This window comes from Saccopteryx bilineata, chromosome 1 (genome assembly GCF_036850765.1).
Source record: "Saccopteryx bilineata isolate mSacBil1 chromosome 1, mSacBil1_pri_phased_curated, whole genome shotgun sequence".
NCBI classification, from domain to species: Eukaryota; Metazoa; Chordata; class Mammalia; order Chiroptera; family Emballonuridae; genus Saccopteryx; species Saccopteryx bilineata.
In genome coordinates, this window is record NC_089490.1 from 153,069,727 (window position 1) to 153,091,364 (window position 21,638).

Below are 21,638 nucleotides of genomic sequence, written 5' to 3' on the forward strand. Positions count from 1 at the left end.
CGTGAACATTACAAGGTGAATATGTTTATAACCATATTGCAATACATCTCAAGGAGAAGGAGAAGGTTTTTATTTAAAAAATATTTTCCTTTTTGCCTGACCAGGCAGTGATGCAGTAGATAGAGTGTTGGACTGGGATGCAGAGGACCCACATTCAAGACCCCAAGGTCGCCAGTTCGAGCGCGGGCTCATCTGGTTTGAGCAAAAGCTCACCAGCTTGGACCCAAGGTCGCTGGCTCGAGCAAGGGATTGCTTGGTCTGCTGAAGGCCCACGGTGAAGGCACATATGAGAAAGCAATCAATGAACTAAAATGTCACTACGAAAAACTGATGATTGATGCTTTTCTTTCTTTTTTTTTTTTAGTTTTTTTAATTTATTCATTTTAGAGAGGAGAGGGAGAGACAGAGAGAGAGAGGAGAGACAGAAAGAGAGAAGGGGGGGAGGAGCTAGAAGCATAAACTCCCATATGTGCCTTGACTAGGCAAGCCCAGGGTTTCGAACCGGCGACCTCAGCATTTCTAGGTCGACGCTTTATCCACTGCGCCACCACAGGTCAGGCCGATTGATGCTTTTCATCTCTCTCCGTTCCTGCCTGTCTGTCCCTATCTGTCCCCCTCTCTGACTCTCTCTCTGTCTCTGTTAAAAAGAAATTTTTTTTTTCCTTTTCTGTTTTGAATTTTATATTCATTTATCCACTCAGACATGCCTAAGCCTATGAAAGGGGATATATACTGTATTATGAAATGGTCATTTTATGAAGGGAATAATTTGTTTGAAATGCAAAGGACTGAAAGATTTGTAGGTTGTTAATTTTGTTACTTCATACTGAAACTTTTAAGAATTTTTCATCAAATAAAGTTTTTTATTCTGCTTTAATATTTTGTGTGTGACAGAGACAGAGACAGAGACAGAGAGAGGGACAGATAAGGACAGACAGACAGGAAGGGAGAGATGAGAAGCATCAATTCTTTGTTGAGGAACCTTAGTTGTTCATATGATTGCTTTCTCATATGTGCATTGACCAGGGGGTTATAGAAGAGTGAGTGGCTCCTTGCTCAAGCCAGCGAACTTGGGCTCAAGCCAGTGACCTTTGGGCCTTGAACCAGCAACCATGGGGTCATGCCTATATACACTCAAGCCAGCGACCTCGCACTCAAGCTGGTGAGCCCGCACTCAAGCTGAATGAGCCCGCACTCAAACCAGGGACCTTGGGATTTCAAAGCATGTTCTCTGTGTCCCAGTGTGATGTTCTATCCACTGCGCCACTGCCTGGTCAGGCTTTTTTTCTACTTAAAAAAAAAAAAGTCAAGCCCTGGACGGTTGGCTCAGTGGTAGAACGTCGGCCTGGCGTGCGGGAGTCCTGGTTCAATTCCCGGCCAGGGCACACAGGAGAAGCACCCATCTGCTTCTCCACCCCTCCTCCTCTCCTTCCTCTCTGTCTCTCTCTTCCCCTCCCGCAGCCAAGGCTCCATTGGAGCAAAGTTGGCCCGGGCACTGAGGATGGCTCTGTGACCTCTGCCTCAGGCGCTAGAATGACTCTGATTGCAGCAGAGCGAAGCCCCAGATGGGCAGAGCATCGCCCCCTGGTGGGCGTGCCGGGTGGATCCCGGTCGGGCACATGCGGGACTGTGTCTGACTGCCTCCCCGTTTCCAACTTCAGAAAAAAAAAAAATCAGTGATGACAGTGCAACAGACAGGTGTAGGTCCATGTGCTTTGTTGTTCAAACATTCTTATCTGGTCCAGTGGCTCTCAGTTTGGGATGATTCTGCCCCCAGGGGACCCCAGACATGTCTGAGGATGTCTGGGGTTGTCACACTGGGTGTGCTCCCTGCATAGTGGGAGGAGTCAGGGATGCTGTTGACCACCTCACAGAGCCCAGGATGGGGTTCTCACAACAAAGAACTATTCACCAGAAATGTCCAGAGTGCTGAGACTGCAGTACCCTGCTCTCTCTTGTTCTCTTCCAGGCTCGTGTTGGTGTCCTTGCTCTTAAATTAATATTCAAGTTAATTTCTCTCCTCCAAACGACCTGTGTGCACACCCTGGATGCTTTTCCTAACAACCTCTCCCATCAAGCCCCTTGGCATCTAGACCCTCCCTCTAAGGGGCCGGCTCTGTGGTCAAGTCTAAATTTTTCAGCATGGTTGTCAAAGTTCTCTCTTATTTGCTCTTTATGAAAGACTCCTGACAGCACTGTGGAATTTAAAAAACTCTGTCACAGGTTTAAAAGTAAGTCCCACCAAGACAGCTGCATCCCCTTCCCAGAAGATGCATGGTGGAGAGGAGGAAGAGACAAATGGTTTGTTTTCCAAGCGCCTCCTGGGGAGAGAAATAAGCGCTCAGGGCAAGGATGGACTGGGCACAGGCTGCTGAACTTGACTTGTCCCGCCCCCCACTATGGACACCAGCCAGGCCCATCTTCATGAGGTGCCTAAGAGACAGCGGGTGTGAGTTATCATCCCCCAGCTCATCTCATTGAGTTGTGAACTGGCTGGCCTTGGTCCCAGATATTAGAACTGCTCAGTTGAGCTGCCCGTGTAGGCACAGCCAATTAAGGCAACAAGGCAAATGTGGAAGAGCTCAGCCTGTAATAGCTTACTGCTGTGGGGTGAACAAGGGACCAGGCCAGAGGAAACAGCGAGCCCTCTGTCCTAGGACACGCCAGGGGAGGGTCGGCTTGATCAGCGCAGCTGAGGGGCTCTCTCACTGTGGAGGGAGCCCCCACAAAAGGCTTCTGCAGTCTTATGCATCCAGGGGCCAGGGAGCGGGAGAAGGCCTAGGGCTGGAAGCAGAAACTACTGACTGCTGAGTCGCAGAGGAGAAAAGTGTCAGTCAGGTTTTCTCCCTCTCCCAGCATAGGGAGGCTCCTGAAGAGGACTTAAGTGGAAGACAAAAGGTAAAGACCTAGGAATGGAAGCCAAGGGCAGAGCCTGGGGCAATTGCAAGTTCTTCAGAGCCTGCAGGGCATCTGGACTCATCCTGACCCCAGCCTGGACTGGGGAGGACAACACCCCAGACACCTGCCTGGCAAAGCTTTCTGATTGCCTGTGGTCCTGGCTGAGGCATCACATGCAGACGGTGAGCAGGAGCTGGACTCCTCAGCCACTGAATTCTTGAGATTTCCAGTGGGAGTGTCTCTTTAATTCAGGGTGGCCAGGCAGTTTATGCCAGTGAGGGGACTCTGGATGGGGCCTAGAGGGTAGGGCTTTCAGCCACCAGATATCAGCCCAAACTCAATGCTTCCTGATGGTGGGTATCCCCCAAACTTCAGAGCTGTACACCCCACCCACAAGTTTTGCAATACCAGGTCCTGACTGAACTTAATCTCTTTTTTTTTTCTTTAAAGAGAGGGATAGACAGGGACAGACAGACAGGAACAGAGAGAGATGAGAAGCATCAATCATCAGATTTTCATTGCGACACCTTAGTTGTTCATTGATAGCTTTCTCATATGTGCCCTGACCGGAGGCCTTCAGCAGACCGAGTAACCCCTTGCTTGAGCCAGCGACCTTGGGTCCAAGCTGGTGAGTTTTGCTCAAACCAGATGAGGCCACGCTCAAGCTGGCGACCTTGGGTCTCGAACCTGGGTCTTTCTGCATCCCTGTCCGATGCTCTATCCACTGCGCCACCACCTGGTCAAGCTGAACTTAATCTCTTTTTGATTTAATCTTTTTTCTTCAAATGCACTTGAAATGGACTCTTCTTTTTTTTTTTTTCTGGATCAATAAGGAGTACACAGATTTCAGGTAAACATCTCTATGGCATTTGAACCATTGATTGCATTGTGTGCCCATCACCCAAAGTCAGCTTATTTTCCATCACGGTATATTTGTGTGTGACAGAGACAGAGACAGTCTTGTCCTAAATTACATCTGTGAGGGCACAGGTTTTATGTATTGATTTTCCGAATATACATGAAAATAATTGTTTTTAAAAAGTTTGACATGGCCCTGGCCGGTTGGCTCAGAGGTAGAGCGTCGGCCTGGCGTGCAGAAGTCCCAGGTTCGATTCCTGGCCAGGGCACACAGGAGAAGCGCCCATCTACTTCTCCACCCCTCCCCCTCTCCTTCCTTTCTGTCTCTCTCTTCCCCTCCCGCAGCCGAGGCTCCATTGGAGCAAAGATGGCCCGGGCGCTGGGGATGGCTCCTTGGCCTCTGCCCCAGGCGCTAGAGTGGCTCTGGTCGCAACAGAGCGACGCCCCGGAGGGGCAGAGCATCGCCCCATGGTAGGCAGAGCGTTGCCCCTGGTGGGCGTGCCGGGTGGATCCCGGTCAGGCGCATGCGGGAGTCTGTCTGACTGTCTCTCCCTGTTTCCAGCTTCAGAAAAATACCAATAAATAAATAAATAAATAAAAATAAAAAATAAAATAAGGCCCTGGCCGGTTGGCTCAGCGGTAGAGCGTCGGCCTAGCGTGCGGAGGACCCGGGTTCGATTCCTGGCCAGGGCACACAGGAGAAGCGCCCATTTGCTTCTCCACCCCTCCGCCGCACCTTCCTCTCTGTCTCTCTCTTCCCCTCCCGCAGCCAAGGCTCCATTGGAGCAAAAATGGCCCGGGCGCTGGGGATGGCTCTGTGGCCTCTGCCCCAGGCGCTAGAGTGGCTCTGGTCGCAACATGGCGACACCCAGGAGGGTCGCAACATGGCGACGCCCAGGATGGGCAGAGCATCGCCCCCTGGTGGGCAGAGCGTCGCCCCCTGGTGGGCGTGCCGGGTGGATCCCGGTCAGGCGCATGCAGGAGTCTGTCTGACTGTCTCTCCCTGTTTCCAGCTTCAGAAAAATGCAAAATAAATAAATAAAATAAAATAAATAAAATAAAATAAAATAAAAAGTTTGACGTGAGGTATTTAAAATGATGTCATGCGCCATCAGTGAGATACAACCACATCTTGTAGATCACCTCTGGCGCTCAGCGCAGTGCTTTGTGCCTCCTAGACACTTCAATACTGCTGAGTGCATGACTGAATGAGCAAATGAGTGCGGGGTGGGGGGGAGGGAGGGAGGGTGGGTGGGTGAGTGAATGGTAGGTAGATGGATGGGTGGATAGATGAACTGGTCAGTACATAAATGGATGAATGGATATGTGGGTGGATGAGTAGATGGATGGATTGTTAGGTGGATGAATACATGAGTGGAAAGGTCAGTGAAAAGCCAGATGGATTTCAGACATGAAAATCCAAGTCTGTCAGTTTTAATAAAAACCTAGCTTGGGGCAAAGGTCATTGAAATAATTCTTCCCAGTCCAAGTGACTCACCTTCCCTTGATCAATGAGAAGCTGCCCAACCTGTGACAAGGAGTGAAAGTAGAAAATCCCACCCAAAGACCCGACTAGTTCTGCCTGTGAAACAAACAAAAAGAAAGTGCATATGAATAAATTATAAATGTTTAATTCTAAATTTAACTAGATTATCCAATATACTAAAATGAAGAAAAATCTTTTTTTTTTTTTTTAATGATCTATTTATCCTCTATGGAAATATGGCATCTGGGGCAGAAACTTAAGTGAAGACAGCTTTGTTTGGGGGCACTGGAGAAAGTGGTATGACCCAGACTGCCAGATGCATGCCTACATCCTTCATCTCTGCCGAGGTTCCTCAGTCCAGATCGTGGCTGGTCAGCAGAGCACTGGCAGCCAGGCTGGAACACAAGGCCCAGCTGACCTCTTCCAGGTAAGGGAGAGAACACTACCTTAATTAAGCCTCTTTTTGTGTGTGTAGGGGGAGTTTCTATAATACACAGTGCTTGGACTGAATTGTGCCACCTGCCAAGTTCATAGGTCAAAGCCCTAACCCCCCTGTCTTAGTCTGTTCAGGCTGCTATGACAAAATGCCACAGACTGAGTGCCTTATAAACAATAGAAATTTGTTTCTCACAGTTCTGGGGGCTGGAAGTTTAAGCTCAGTGTGTCAGCACAGTTAAGGGCCCTCTTTTGGTCAACAGATTTTTGCTGTGTCCTCACAAGGTGAAAGGGGCTAGTAAATTCTCTGGGGTCTCTTTTTAATCCCATTCATAAGGGCTCTACACTTATGACCTAAATACCTCCCAAGGTCCCACCACCACCAATAACCACACATACACACACACGCTTATATTAATAATTGTAATTTAGCCCTGGCTGGTTGGCTCAGTGGTAGAGCGTCGGCCTGGCGTGCGGGGGACCCGGGTTCAATTCCCGGCCAGGGCACACAGGAGAAGTGCCCATCAGCTTCTCCACCCCTCTCCCTCTCCTTCCTCTCTGTCTCTCTCTTCCCCTCCCGCAGCCAAGGCTCCATTGGAGCAAAGATGGCCCGGGCGCTGGGGATGGCTCCTTGGCCTCTGCCCCAGGCGCTAGAGTGGCTCTGGTCTCCGCAGAGCTACGCCCCGGAGGGGCAGAGCATCGCCCCCTGGTGGGCAGAGCGTCGCCCCCTGGTGGGCGTGCCGGGTGGATCCAGGTCGGGCGCATGTGGGAGTCTGTCTGACTGTCTCTCCCGTTTCCAGCTTCAGAAAAATACAAAAAATAAATAAATAAATAAATAAATAAATAAATAAATAAAATAATTGTAATTTAGACCCTGGTAGGGTTTTACAGTTGGTTAGAGAGTTGTCCTGATATACCAAAGTTGTAAGTTCAATCCCTGATTAAGGCGCATACAAGAATTAACCAATGAATGCATAAATAAGTGAAACAACAAATTGATGTTTCTCTCTCTTTCCCTCACTCTCTCTGTCTCCCCCTCCCTCCCTCCCTCCTCTCATCTCTCTCTTTAAAATTAATTAAAAAAAAAATTTTTTAAGGCCCTGGCTGGTTGACTCAGTCGATAGAGCATTGCTCAGGCCTGTGGACATCCTGGGTTTTTTTGTTTGTTTGTTTTTGTTTTTGACATCCTGGGTTTGATCCCAGTCAGGGCACATATGAGAAGTGACCATCTGCTTCTCCACCCTTCTCTCTCCCCCTTCTCCCTCTCTTCCCCTCTTGCAGCTAGTGGCTCAATTCGTTTGAGCATTGGCTCCAGATGGGGGTTGCTGGGTGGACCCTTGCTAGGGCGTGAGAGTCTGTTTATCTCCCCTCCTCTCACTTAAAAAATTAAAAAAAATTTGGTATTTAAGTGATGGGACATTAAGGAGAGGAGTGAACATTACTCTAGGACTTGACCTCCTCTCCTTAGGAGGAGTTAGTGCATTTTTTGTTGTACACAGGATGGTTGTATTGTGGCTGGAGGAATTATCACCTTGTTAGTGTCTTTATTTGGAGGTTCAGATAGAAAAAGATGTATGTGGGGGTCCACTTGGCTGGACTAGAGGATGCCTAGAGAGCTGGTAAGACATTATTTCCAGGTATGTCCCTGAGGGAGTTTCCAGAAGAGATTAGCGTTGGATTCAGTGGACCCAGTCAAGGATACCCATGCTCATCAGTGTGGGTGCACATCATCCATTCAGTCAGGAGCCCAGATGGAACAAAAAGGTAGAGGAAAGGCAAATCTGCTCTTGCTTTTTGATCTGGGATGTCCATCTTCTCCTGCCCTTGGACATCAGAGCTTCTGGTTTTCCAGCCTTTGGATTCTGGGACTAAAGCAGCAGCCTCTAGGTCCTTCTGGGTCTAACTTAGAATGAAAACAGGTGGCTGGTCAGGTTCTAGGCTTCACTGGCCCTCTTGGGCAGGGCTGAGAAACCAGATCTGAGACATGATCAGAATTTGAGTGTGCAGTAGACTTTGTCTGTCTTCCTTGGACATACTTCCCAAGGGTTTGGGGGGTGAAGCCATTCTCTGGGTCAGAATAAAATGTCCTCATTCTCTTAGCTACCCAAACATTCTGTCTGCTTCAGCTTTTGAAATCCCAGCTCTGCCAGGCTGTGTGGCCTTGGCAAAGGCCCTGACCTTCTCTGGGCCCTCATCCTTCTATTAGTTTCCTAGGTCTGCTATAAAAAGATACCACATACTGGAGGGGCTTAAAATGACAGAAATTTCATGTCACAGTTCTGGAAGCCAGAGGCTAAAATCAAAAGTGTCAGCCAGGCTGGGGTGATTGACTCCTTCTGAAGTTCTGAGGAAGGACCCACATCATTCTTCTGCTCTAGCATACGGTGGTTGCCAGCAGTCCTCAGCATTCCTTAGCTGGCAACTGCATCTATCCCTTCAGTGTAGCCTCCATCTTCACATAGCCTTCTTTTTTGGGAGCATCCTTGTGTCCTCTCCTTTTTGTCTTTTTCAAAAAAAATTTATTTATTGATTATAGTCAGATAGGAAAGGAGAGAGAGAGAGAGATAGGAACATCGAGTTGTTTCTGTATGTTCCCTGACCGGGGCTGGAACTGGCAACCTCGGTGCTTCAGAACAATGCTCAACCAACCGAGATATCTGGACAGGGTCCTCTCCTCTTCTTATAAAGACACAAATCATTGGATTTAGGACCCAACCTAATCCAGTATGACTCTGTCGTCTTCTTTTTTTTTTATTAAAGATTTTATTTATTGATTTTATTTATTTATTAAATTTTTATTTTTTATTTTTTTGTATTTTTCTGCAGTTGGAAACGGGGAGGCAGTCAGACACATTCCCGCATGTGCCTGACCGGGATCCACCTGGCATGCCCACCAGGGGGCAATGCTCTGCCCATCTGGGATGTTGCTCTGTTGCGATCAGAGCCATTCTAACACCTGAGGAAGAGGCCATGGAGCCATCCTCAGCGCCTGGGCAAACTTTGCTCCAATGGAGCCTCGGCTGTGGGAGGGGAAGAGAGAGACAGAGAGGAAGGAGAGGGGGAGGGGTGGAGAAGCAGATGGGCACTTCTGTGTGCCCTGGCCAGGAATCGAACCCGGGACTCCTGCACGCCAAGCCGACACTCTACCACTGAGCCAACCAGCCAGGGCTATTTATTGATTTTTTTTTCTTTTTTTCTTTTTTTTCTTTTTAATTTTTCCGAAGCTGGAAACGGGGAGAGACAGTCAGACAGACTCCCGCATGCGCCAGACCGGGATCCACCGGGCACGCCCACCAGGGGCGACGCTCTGCCCACCAGGGGGCGATGCTCTGCCCTTCCGGGGCGCCACTCTGCCGCAACTAGAGCCACCCTAGCGCCTGGGGCAGAGGCCAAAGAGCCATCCCCAGCGCCCGGGCCATCTCTGCTCCAATGGAGCCTCGGCTGCGGGAGGGGAAGAGAGAGACAGAGAGGAAGGAGGGGGGTGAGGGTGGAGAAGCAAATGGGCGCCTCCCTATATGCCCTGGCCGGGAATTGAACCCGGGTCCCCCGCACGCCAGGCCGACGCTCTACCGCTGAGCCAACCGGCCAGGGCCTATTTATTGATTTTAAAGAGAGATGATGGGGGAGGGGGTGGCGAGAAGTATCATCTCATCATTGCTTCACTTTAGTTGTTGCTTGTCATATGTGCCTTGATTGGGCAAGCCCAGGGTTTCAAACCGGCGACCTTAGTGTTCCAGGTCAACAATTCATCCACTGCATCACCACTGACCAGTATTTTTTTTTTTTTTTTTTTTTTTTTTTTGTGGTAGAGACACAGAGAGAGGGACAGATAGGGACAGACAGACAGGAAGGGAGAGAAATGAGAAACATCAATTCTTCACTGCGGCTCCTTAGTTGTTCATTGATTGCTTTCTCATATATACCTTGACCGGGGGGGGGGGGGCTACAGCAGATGGAGTGACCCCTTGCTTGAGCCAGTGACCTTGCGCTCAAGCTGGTGAGCCTTGTTCAAACCAGATGAGCCCGCTCTCAAGCTGGCAACCTTGGGGTCTTGAATCTGGGTCCTCAGCATCCCAGTCCAACGCTCTATCCACTGCGCCACTGCCTGGTCAGGCTTTTTTTTTCTTTTTTAAGAACACGTTTTCTTTTTCTTTTTACTTTTCTTTTCTTTTTTTTTTTTTTTTTTGGAGAGAGGCAGAGACAAGAAGGGAGAGAGATGAGAAGCATCAACTCAGAGTTGCTTCAGTTTGTTCATTGATTGCTTCTCATACGTGCCTTGACTGGGGGTCTCCAGCCAAGCCAGTGACCTCGTACTCAAGATGGAGAGCCTGCGCTCAAACAGGATGAGCCCAGGCTCAAGCTGGTGACCTTGGGGTTTCAAATCTGGGACCTCAGCATCCCAGGTTGATGCTCTTTCCACTGTCCCACCACCAGTCAGGCTGACCCCACCTTAACAAATTACATCTGCAAAGACCCCATTACCAAGTAAGATTACATTCTGGGGTTCTGAGTGGACATAAATTGGGGAACACATAGTAAACCCAGTGCTATTCTTATCTGTAAAAAGAGGATGATGATGGTTACTGATCTCTGGTGGCCACAAGGTTAAGCATTATAATCAATGTGAAGCTTTTACTATGGTATCAGTTTTCATGATCTCTCCTTAAATGTTCTAGTATCTAAAATCTTTTGTCAGCCTGGCCTGGTAGCTCAGTTGGTTAGAGCATTGTCCCTATACATCAAGGCTGTGGGTTTGATCCCCAGTCAGGGCACATACAGGAATCAGCCAATGAATGCCTATATAAGTGGAACAACAAATATCTCTCTCTCTCTCTCTCTCTCTCTCTCTCTCCCCTGCCCTCCTCCTTCCTCTCTAAAATCAATTAATAAAAATTAAAACCTTTTAACCTTTTGTCCCCTTTCTTAACTTCCTAATCTCCTTGGCCACCTCCTCTGACCTGAAATTTTCCCTTCCTTCCCAAGAAAGAAAAGCCCTGGTTCACCTCCTGAGTGCTAATTACTCCAACCACACATAAGATATGTATCTTTGTTTTGTTCACTTACTTTTTTTTCTTTTTCTTCTTTTATTCCTTGCATTTTTCTGAAGTTGGAAATGGGCAGGCAATCAGACAGACTCCCGCATGCGCCCGACCGGGATCCACCCGGCACGCCCACCAGGGGGCGATGCTCCGCCCATCTGGGGCATTGCTTTGTTGCAACCAGAGCCATTCTAGTACCTGAGGCAGAGGCCACAGAGCCATCCTCAGCGCCTGGGCCAACTTTGCTCCAATGGAGCCTTGGCTGCGGGAGGGGAAGAGAGAGACAGAGAGGAAGGAGAGGGGGAGGGGTGGAGAAGCAGATGGGCGCTTCTCCTGTGTGCCCTGGCTGGGAATCGAACCTAGGACTCTCGCACACCAGGCCGATGCTGTACCAGTGAGCCAACCGGCCAGGGCCTTTGTTCACTTTCTTAGCCAAACGAACATACCTGTCTTTCATGGACATACTTCTGAAACATATATCCCTGGTTATTTGAGAAATATATATTGGTCTGAGATATCTGATCTCCATACAAATAAGCAAAAACGGAATTAGTTATTACCTGGAAGAAAACACACACAGAATAGTCTCTTTAAAAGGAGATTTGGGGGGGTTAGGGTTGGGGAGATGTTGTCTGAGGTCAGAAACTTACAGCCAGTAAATAAGTCCTGCAGATCGAATGCACAGCAGAGTCGTTATAGACAATGATACTGCACTATAAACTTCAAAGTTGCTAAGCAGCTAAATCTTAATTGTTCTCAGCACACACACACAAAAGGGCCCTAGCCAGTTGGCTTAGTGGTAGAACGTCAGCCTGGCATGTGGATGTCTCGCGTTTGATTGCTGGTCAGGGCACACAGGAGAAGCGACCATCTGCTTCTCTGCCCCTCCCCCTCTCCTTTCTCTCTTTCTATCTCTCTCTCCCCCTCCTGCAGCCATGGCTCAGTTGGAGCAAGTTGGTCCCAGACACTGAGGATGGCTTCATGGCTTTGCCTCAGGTGTTAAAGTAATCAGTTAACAAGCAATGGTGCACAGGCCCCAGATGGGCAGAGTATTGCCCTACAGGGGGCTTGCCGGATGGATCCCAGTTGGAGCACATGTGGGAGTCTGTTTCTCTGCCTCGCCCCTTCTCATTTAAGGAGGAAAAAAAAAAAAAGAAACAATAATAATGTGACATGATGGAGATAACCCTACAGTGGTCACCATATTGCAGTATATAAATGTATCAAACCATTACATTGTATACCTTAAACTTACACAATGTTATGTCAGTTGTATATCAATAAAAAGAGGTGAATGCCTAGGGCTAAACTCCTGAGCATTTATTCCTTATTCCGGAAAAATGAGAACTTATATTCACACAAAAATATGTACATAAGTGGCCATAGCAGCTTTTCTTGGCAATAGCAAAAAAGTGGAGGCAACCAAATTCTGGTACATTCAGACCATGGACTATGACTTGGCAATGTAAAGGAACAGATTGAGATATAGACAATAAATTAGATAAGTCTCCAGAGAATTTCGCTGAGGAAAACTTATCTTCAAAAGTTCCATATTGTATGATTCTGTTTATATAATACTTTTTTTTTTTAATTTTCTGAAGTTGGAAATGGGGAGGCAGTCAGACTCCCTCATGTGCCCGACCGGGATCCACCCGGCATGCCCACCAGGGGGCGATACTCTGCCCATCTGGGGCATTGCTCTGTTGCAACCAGAGCCATTCTAGCGCCTGAGGCAGAGGCCACAGAGCCATCCTCAGTGCCCGGGCCAAATTTGCTCCAATGGAGCCTTGGCTGCGGGAGGGGAAGAGAGAGAGAGGAAGGAGAGGGGGAGGGGTGGAGAAGCAGATGGGTGCTTCTCCTGAGTGCCCTGGCTGGGAATCAAACCCGGGACTCCTGCACGCCAGGCCGATGCTCTACCACTGAGCCAACCGGTCAGGGCCTGTTTATATAATACTTTCCTTTTTTTTTGTATTTTTCTGAAGCTGGAAATGAGGAGAGACAGTCAGACAGACTCCCGCATGCGCCCGACCGGGATTCACCCAGCATGCCCACCAGGGGCAACGCTCTGCCCACCAGGGGGCGATGCTCTGCCCCTCCTGGGTGTCGCTCTGCCGTGACCAGAGCCACTCTAGTGCCTGGGGCAGAGGCCAAGGAGCCATCCCCAGCACCCGGGTCATTTTTGCTCCAATGGAGCCTTGGCTGTGGGAGGGGAAGAGAGAGACAGAGAGGAAGGAGGGGGGGTGGAGAAGCAAATGGGCGCTTCTCCTATGTGCCTTGGCCGGGAATTGAACCCGGGTGCCCCGCACGCCAGGCCGACGCTCTACCGCTGAGCCAACCGGCCAGGGCTGTTTATATAATACTTAAAAATTTTTTCCATTGATTTGATAGTTGTTCTTTTTTTTTATTTTTTATTTTTTTATTTTTATTTTATTTTATTTTATTCAATATTTATTCATTTTTAGAGAGGAGAGAGAGAGGGAGGGAGAGAGACAGAGAGAAAGAAGGGGGAGGAGCTGGAAGCATCAACTCTCATATGTGCCTTGACCAGGCAAGCCCAGGGTTTTGAACCGGCAACCTCAGCATTTCCAGGTCAACACTTTATCCACTGCGCCACTACAGGTCAGGCCTTTTCCATTGATTTGAGAAAGAAGTATCAACTTGCTGTTCCACTAACTTGTTTCATTTAGTTGTGTACTCATTGGTTGCTTCTCATACATGCCCTGATTAGGGATCAAACCTAAAACCGTGTTGTGCCAGACTGACATTTTTCCACTTAGCCATCCAGCCAGGGCTATATAACATTCTTTTTTTTTTTTTTTTTTTTTTTTTTTTTACAGAGAGAGTCAGAGAGAGGGATAAACAGGGACAGACAGACAGGAACGGAGAGATGAGAAGCATCAATCATTAGTTTTTCGTTGCGACACCTAAGTTGTTCATTGATTGCTTTCTCATATGTGCCTTGACCGTGGGCCTTCAGCAGATCGAGTAACCCCTCGCTGGAGCCAGCGACTTGGGTCCAAGCTGGTGAGCTTTTGCTCAATCCAGATGAGCCCACACTCAAGTTGGCAACCTTGGGGTCTCGAACCTGGGTCCTCTGCATCCCAATCCGACGCTCTATCCACTGCTCCACCGCCTGGTCAGGCTATATAACATTCTTAAAATGAGAAAACTGTAGAGACGGGGTACAAATTAGAAGTTGCCAGGAGTTAGGGGTAAGGTGGGGACAGGGCAGGGAGGAATGGAGCTTTGGGTGATGGGACAGTAGTTTGGTGTTTTAATGGCAGTAGTGGTTCTATGACAATGTGATAAATGCTAGAACTACACATACTATAGCCAAGTCAACACTGGTTTTATGTCTATTACTATAGTTATGTAAGATGCAACCACTGGGGAAGGCTAGGGGAAGGGTACATGGGACTCTGTATGGGTTTTCAACTTCCTGTAGTCTATGTATTTCAACATAACAAGTAAAAAAAAAAAGGAAGGTAGATGGATATATTCATAGTATGCCAGGCAGTTGATCTGGAAGCAGCTCCAGAGCCCCACCCACACCTCAGGTTGTCTTCTGAGACCTCGGGTAACGACACTGCCCAGTCCCCACGGCTTAGCCTGTCCTTATTTCCATCTGTGTTCAGAGAAGAATAAAAAAATGACACACATTGATGACATCAGATCATTTACAGCAAAATGGTGGGATCTTGATAACATTATACGAAGTGAAATAAGTAAATCAGAAAAAACCAGAAACTGCATTATTCCATACGTAGGTGGGACATAAAAGTGAAACTAAGAGACATTGATAAGAGTGTAGTGGTTGGGGGGGGGGAGGAGAGGGAGAGAGAAAGGAGGAGGGGGAGGGGCACAAAGAAAACTAGATAGAAGGTGACAGAGGACAATCTGACTTTGGGTGATGGGTATGCAACATAAGTGAACGACAAGATAACCTGGACTTGTTATCTTTGAATATATGTATCCTGATTTATTGATGTCGCCCCATTAAAAATAAAATTATTTTTTTAAAAAAAGAAGTCAAATTCAACGTTAAAAAAAAATGATACACTGTACTCACCAAACAAAAGGGATGTTCACTATAGCAACAATTATCACCAGAAATGTGCGAAACAGGGTGTTTTATGCCTGAAAGGAAAAGATCATTTGAAAACTAAATGAGTTCCTTGAAGCTCAGAGAAAAGGTTAGAGCAGGGTTTCTCAACTTACTGTTGACATTTGGGGTCAGAAGTTTTTGGTTGGGAGGGGGGGTTATCCTGTGCACTGCAGATGTTTTGTAGCAACCCTGCCTCTACAATTTTGGACTTCACCAAAATTGCAGAGAGGACTCCCTTCTCTTACCAAGGTGTTCTTTGATTCTACTTTGTTATTTTTAAAATTTTCATCCATTGATTTTAGAGAGAGAGGGAGGGAGAGAGAGAAACATCAATTCATTGCTCCACTTAGTTGTGTATTGATTGCTTCTTTTACATGCCTTGACCGGGGATCAACTGGCACCTTGTGGTTGAGCCGGCAACATGATGCTTAAGCTGGTGACCTTGGGCTCAAGCCTATGACTTCAAGATCATGTCAGTGACCCTGCACTCAAGCCAGCCACCCTGCCCTCTAGTCAAAGGCCTCCACTTTCAAACTAGCAACCTAAGCATTCTGGGTCAATGCTCTATCCACTGCACCACCACAGTCAGGCCATTGGTTGATTCTTTTTTTTTGAGATTTTTTATTTATTTATTGGTTTTAGAGATAGGAGAAAGAGAGAAGCAAAGAAGAACAGGAAGCATCAACTTGTAGTAGTAGTTGCTTCTCATATGTGCCTTGACCGGGCAAACCTGGAACTTTGAACTGGTGATCTCAGCACTCCATGTCGACACTTTATCCACTGCACCACCACAGGTCAGGCCAGTTGGTTCTTTTTTTTTTTTTTTTTCTTAACAGAGACAGAGAGAGTGTCAGAGAGAAGGATAGATAGGGACAGACAGACAGGAACGGAGAGAGATGAGAAGCATCAATCATCAGTTTTTCGTGGCGACACCTTAGTTGTTCATTGATTGCTTTCTCATGTGTGCCTTGACCATGGGCCTTCAGCAGACTGAGTAATCCCTTGCTTGAGCCAGCGACCTTGGGTCCAAGCTGGTGAGCTTTTGCTCAAACCAGATGAGACTGCACTCAAGCTGGCAACCTCGGGGTCTCGAACCTGGGTCCTTCTGCATCCCAGTTCGATGCTCTATCCACTGCGCCACCACCTGGTCAGGCGCCAATTGATTCTTTTTTTTTTTTTCTGAAGCTGGAAACGGGGAGAGACAGTCAGACAGACTCCCGCATGCGCCCGACTGGATCCACCCGGCACACCCACCAGGGGCGATGCTCTGCCCACCAGGGGGCGATGCTCTGCCCCTCCGGGGCGTCACTCTGCCACGACCAGAGCCACTCTAGCGCCTGGGGCAGAGGCCAAGGAGCCATCCCCAGCGCCTGGGCCATCTTTGCTCCAATGGAGCCCCAGCTGCGGGAGGGGAAGAGAGAGACAGAGAGGAAGGTGGGGGGAGAAGCAAATGGGTGCTTCTCCTATGTGCCCTGGCCGGGAATCGAACCCGGGTCCCCCGCACGCCAGGCCAACGCTCTACCGCTGAGCCAACCGGCCAGGGCCCCAATTGATTCTTTTTTTTTTATTTTTTTTAATTTTTTTTAATTTTTATTTATTTATTCATTTTAGAGAGGAGAGGGAGGGAGGGAGAGAGAGAGAGAGAGAGAGAGAGAGAGAAGGGGGGGAGGAGCTGGAAGCATCAACTCCCATATGTGCCTTGACCAGGCAAGCCCAGGGTTTCGAACCGGCGACCTCAGCATTTCCAGGTCGACGCTTTATCCACTGCGCCTCCAATTGATTCTTATATGTGCCCTGATCCAGAATGGTACCTGAAATCTTGGTATAGTGGGACGACACTCTACCCGACTGAACTAGCAGTCCAGGACAACTTTGATTCTGTTTTAAATGTAGAAACTTTGGCTTGAAAGGAAACAGAAAACAAGCAGTGTTGGTGAGAATGTAAAGAATGTGGAACCTTTGTGCATTGTTGGGAATGGAAATGGTGCAGGTGTAGCAAACAGTGTGGAAGTTCCTCAAAAAACTTTAAAGAGAATGACCATATCATGACTAATAAGCTCTCATGACCATATCATGAAAAATAAGCTTAACACTGACAATGAAGACAATGAAATTTTTAAAGATTTTGTTTACTTGCTTCAGTCATCAATTCAGATGGAGATTACAGCCAAGACACCTAGAGAAGCCTGAGACTCAGAAGGGCAGCGATGGAAGAATTAGGAAAGATCACCAAGATTAAAGCTGGGTCATTAGAGACCAAGGTCTGTAAGCATCCACAACCTGGTATTCCCGGTTACTAAGTACAGATGCAAAAGTTGGACAGTGAAGAAGGCTGATGGGAAGATATCGATCACTGAAATATGGTGTTGGAGGAGAGCTCTACAGATGCCCTGAACAACTGAAAGACAAACAATTAGGTCCAAGAGCAAATTAAGCCTGAAATGTCACTGGAGGCAAAAATGACAAAACTGAAACTGTCTTACTTTAGGTGCATCGTGAGAATGCAGGGCTCTTTGGAAAATACAACAATGCTGAGAAGAACAGAAGGCAGCAGAAAAAGAGAAAGACAAAAATATAAGATGGACTGACTCTATAAAAGAGACCACAGAGGCCCTGGCCGGTTGGCTCAGTGGTAGAGCGTCAGCCTGGCGTGCAGGAGTCCCGGGTTCGATTCCTGGCCAGGGCACACAGGAGAGGCGCCCATCTGCTTCTCTACCCCTCCCCCTCTCCTTCCTCTTTGCCTCTCTCTTCCCCTCCCGCAGCCGAGGCTCCATTGGGGCAAAGTTGGCCTGGGCGCTGAGGATGGCTCCATGGCCTCTGCCTCAGGCCCTAGAATGGCTCTGGTTGCAACAGAGCAACGCCCCAGATGGGCAGAGCATTGCCCCCTGGTGGGCATGCCGGGTGGATCCCGGTCAGGCGCATGTGGGAAATTGTGTGACTGCCTCCCCGTTTCCAACTTCAGGAAAATACAAAAAAAAAAAAAAAGAGAGAGAGAGAGACCACAGACATGAGTGCACAGGAGCTGAGCGGGGCTGTTGAGGACAGGACATTGTGGACATCACTCATTCAGAGTGTTACCAGGAATCAGAGCCACTTCTGAGTGTACCCTCCTTAAAAATATTAAAAAGTAAAAGCAAGGATTCAAGCCTGACCATTGAACATCAGCCTGGGATGCTGAGGCTCCAGGTTCGAAACCCCAAGGTCAGCAACTTGAGCATGAGATCATAGACATGATCTCATGATCACTGGCTTGAGCCCAAGGCCACTGGCTTGAGCAAGGGGTCACTGGCTCTGCTGGAGCCCCCTGGTCAAGGCACACATGGGAAAACAATCAATGAACAACTAAGGTGCAGCAACGAAGAATTGATGTTTCTCAGCTCTCTCCCTTCCTGTCTGTCCCCATCCCCCGCAAAGAAAAAAGAAAGGCAGGGATTCAGGAAGATATTTTTTTTAATTTTAAAAAATTTTTTTTTAGAGAGAGAGTCAGAGAGAGGGATAGATAGGGATAGACAGGAACAGAGAGAGATGAGAAGCATCAATCATCAGTTTTTTGTTGCAACATCTTAGTTGTTCATTGATTGCTTTTTCATATGTGCCTTGACCATGGGGCTACAGCAGACCGAGTAACCCCCTTGCTTGAGCCAGCGACCTTGGCTCCAAGCTGGTGAGCTTTGCTCCAACCAGATGAGCCTGCACTCAAGGTGGCAACCTCAGGGTCTCGAACCTGGGTCCTCCGCAACCCAGTCCAACGCTCTATCCACTGCACCACCGCCTGGTCAGACAGGAAGATATTTTTATACACACATGTTCAAACAGTGTTATTCATAATAGCTAAAACATGGAGCATGGAAGCAACACAAGTGTCCATTTTGTGTAAGCAAAATGTGTTCTATCCAATACCATGGAATATTGTTGAGCCTCACAAAGGAAGGAAACTCTGACACCTGCTGCAACATGGATGAGCCTTGAGGACATTATGTTGAATGAAATAGCCAGACACAAAAAAATACAAATAGTGTATGATTCTACTTATAGAAGCTCCCTAGAAGGGAACACTAATGAAAAGTAAGACTGAGGCCAAGTTGAGGTGTGACCCCTTTGCTGCGCTTCCTTGTCCCTCTCTGGGGGTGTGGTCAGTTTGCCAGTCAGTGTCTGGCCAGTACCTGGCAGGTGCCACACTGATTGGGGCAGGGGGCCATCTTGGGGGGCCCGCAATCTTTCCTCTAAACTAACACAAGTGAAGCAAAAGAATAACAAATTGCCAGGCGATGATCTGCCAACCTAGGGGTTCTCCACTGAGGGGATTTTGACCTCCCAGGGGACACTGGGTGGTGTCTGGAGACATTTTTGTCATCAGGACTTGGGGTGTCCTCCTGGCATAAAGTAGGTGGGGTTAGGGACACTGCTCACACCTCACAGTGCCCAGAACAGCCCCTAACCAGAGGATAATCGAGCCCTAGATGTCAGCAGCGCCAAGGGGAGTGACCTTGTACTGCCCCTTCCTCATCATCACGAGTACCTGTGCTCGCTCTCTGCCTCCTTCCCATCTTCTGAAAAAAAAAGAAAGCCATCCCTCTCCTTTTCTAAAGAATAATATCTCTCATCTTCTTTCTGGACCCCATCTCCTTGCTTCCCAGCTCAGGGTTCTCTTCCTTCTCTCTCTTCATCAAACTAGCCTTCTCTACTGGTCCCTGTCCCTAACATGAAGTACATGGGACAGAATATCCCATCACCCAGCCTTATTAACTAGCATCTAGGAATCATCTAGCCCACAGCCAGTTTTTCTGACTTGTAACTACAATCCCCAGTGGAAACACCATGTTCCCATACTTTGGGATGGTGGTTCAGGCCAACTTCCCTTTGAATGTTAAAGGACAAGGTAACATCCAGGGGCAGACATCCAAATAATAGTATGTTCATTCTTCTGAAACTAAGAACTGTTTCTCTGGTGTTGGCTTAACTCAAACAAAATAAAGAACACACATATACAAAAAATATATATACCTGTAGATGCATTCCAGGAATCAGCTTCATAATCATAAATATAGACTTTTTGATTCACTACTAATAGCAATACTGAACCAGAAAAATGTGCTGATGTCACTTCCGGTATGCCAACCTACAAATAATGACATATATGACATCAATAAACATATCATTTTAGGTATCAATTCGGGAAGCAATACTTCTAGACACGTATCCCAGAAACATTTGTGCCAGCAGAAAGTGTTTGGTTCCTAGATATTGGGGACCATGTATCCTGGGGTTAGCTGGAACCAAAATTAGGAGATTGGAATTGGTGTTTGGACATCTCAGACATCTAAATTCACTCCATCTCCTCTCTTATCAAAACCTTCTCTGAGGATAAAGCCTAAAGATAAAATGATAAATGAGAAGCACACTGTTGATTCTAAGAGAAACAGTGGTATCTTAACAGATAACAAAACCTCCTTAGTATAGGTGCTAATGGGAGAATTTCTCAAGATAATTATCAAGAGGGTAATAGTTTTTCGTTTTTGGCTTTAGGACAATTCAGGGAGGTCCTGAAATTAGCTCATGTAATCTATCTGTAGGGAGCACTGGCAACAATCCAGGAATAAAAGGTACCATTTTGGTAGTAAGAGCAGAATAGAATCAACCCTCCTTTTGGCTTAGCAATTGATCTTAGTGTGTATGTGTGTGTGTGTGTGAGAGAGAGAGAGAGACAGAGAGAAAGAGAGAGAGAGAGACAGAGAGAGGGACAGATAGGAACAGGCAGGCAGGAAGGGAGAGAGATGAGAAGCTTCAATTCATTGCAGCACTTGCATTGTTCATTGATTGCTTTCTTATATGTGCCTTGACCGTGGGGCTACAGCAGACCGAATGAGCCCTTGCTCAAGCCAGCGACCTTGGGCTCAAGCTGGTGAGCCTTACTCAAAGCATATGAGCCCGTGCTCAAGCCGGTGACCTTGGGGTTTTGAACCTGGGTCCTCTGCGTCCCAGTCCGATGCTCTATCCACTGTGTCACTGTCTTGTCAGACTAATCTTAATGTCTTTAAGAGATATATTTTTTTAATTTTTAATTTATTTATTTATTCATTTTAGAGAGGAGAGGGAGAGACAGAGAGAGAGAGAGAGAGAGAGAGAGAGAGAGAGAGAGAGGAGAGACCGGGGGGGGGGGAGGAGCTGGAAGCATCAACTCCCATATGTGCCTTGACCAGGCAAGCCCAGGGTTTCGAACCGGCAACCTCAGTATTTCCAGGTCAATGCTTTATCCACTGCGCCACCACAGGTCAGGCAAGAGATATATTTTGTAAAATAACCCCCAAACTATCAAAAACAGACTAATGTTCTGACCTGTGGTGGTGCAGTGGATAGAGCACATCGGACTGGAATGCTGAGGTCACCAGTTCAAATTCCTGGGCTTACCCAGTCAAGGTACATATAGGAAGCAACTACTATGAGTAGATGCTTCCCGCTTCTCCCTCCTCTTTTTCACTTTCTCTTTCTCCTTCTCCCCTCTCTCCAAAAATCAATTTAAAAAATTAGACTAATGTGATATTTCCAAACTATACCTTTACCCTCAGTATTAGGTATTTTGAGCATCCTTCAGATTGTTCCGTATAATAACTACCTTCATTGACGTAGGGATGGAAAATGGAAGGAGACTACTCTTAAAGTTGTTTCTTGTGAAAAAAAGTTGTCGTCTGAAATAAACAATAAAGTAGTTAAATTGGGGGAATTTCACACACAAAAAAATTAAAAATAGACAATGTCAGGCACTCTAAAAATGTTCTACCCAAACAAAATTCCATTTTTAACAAGGAACCATTTAAGT

At 47.4% G+C, this 21,638-nt stretch overlaps 1 protein-coding gene across 1 annotated transcript in view; it reads right to left on the reverse strand.

The window, feature by feature from the left end:
- The window catches only part of CATSPERD (cation channel sperm associated auxiliary subunit delta), a 77,100-nt gene that overhangs the window by 49,735 nt on the left and 5,727 nt on the right, over window positions 1-21,638 (reverse strand). Inside the window, exons 4-8 of the mRNA XM_066252671.1 lie at window positions 21,435-21,507; window positions 19,826-19,940; window positions 14,786-14,853; window positions 11,163-11,276; window positions 5,255-5,338 (exon numbers count right to left, since the gene is read on the reverse strand). Coding sequence (XP_066108768.1) covers window positions 5,255-5,338; window positions 11,163-11,276; window positions 14,786-14,853; window positions 19,826-19,940; window positions 21,435-21,507 — 454 coding nt within the window. The remainder of the gene's footprint in view (window positions 1-5,254; window positions 5,339-11,162; window positions 11,277-14,785; window positions 14,854-19,825; window positions 19,941-21,434; window positions 21,508-21,638) is intronic.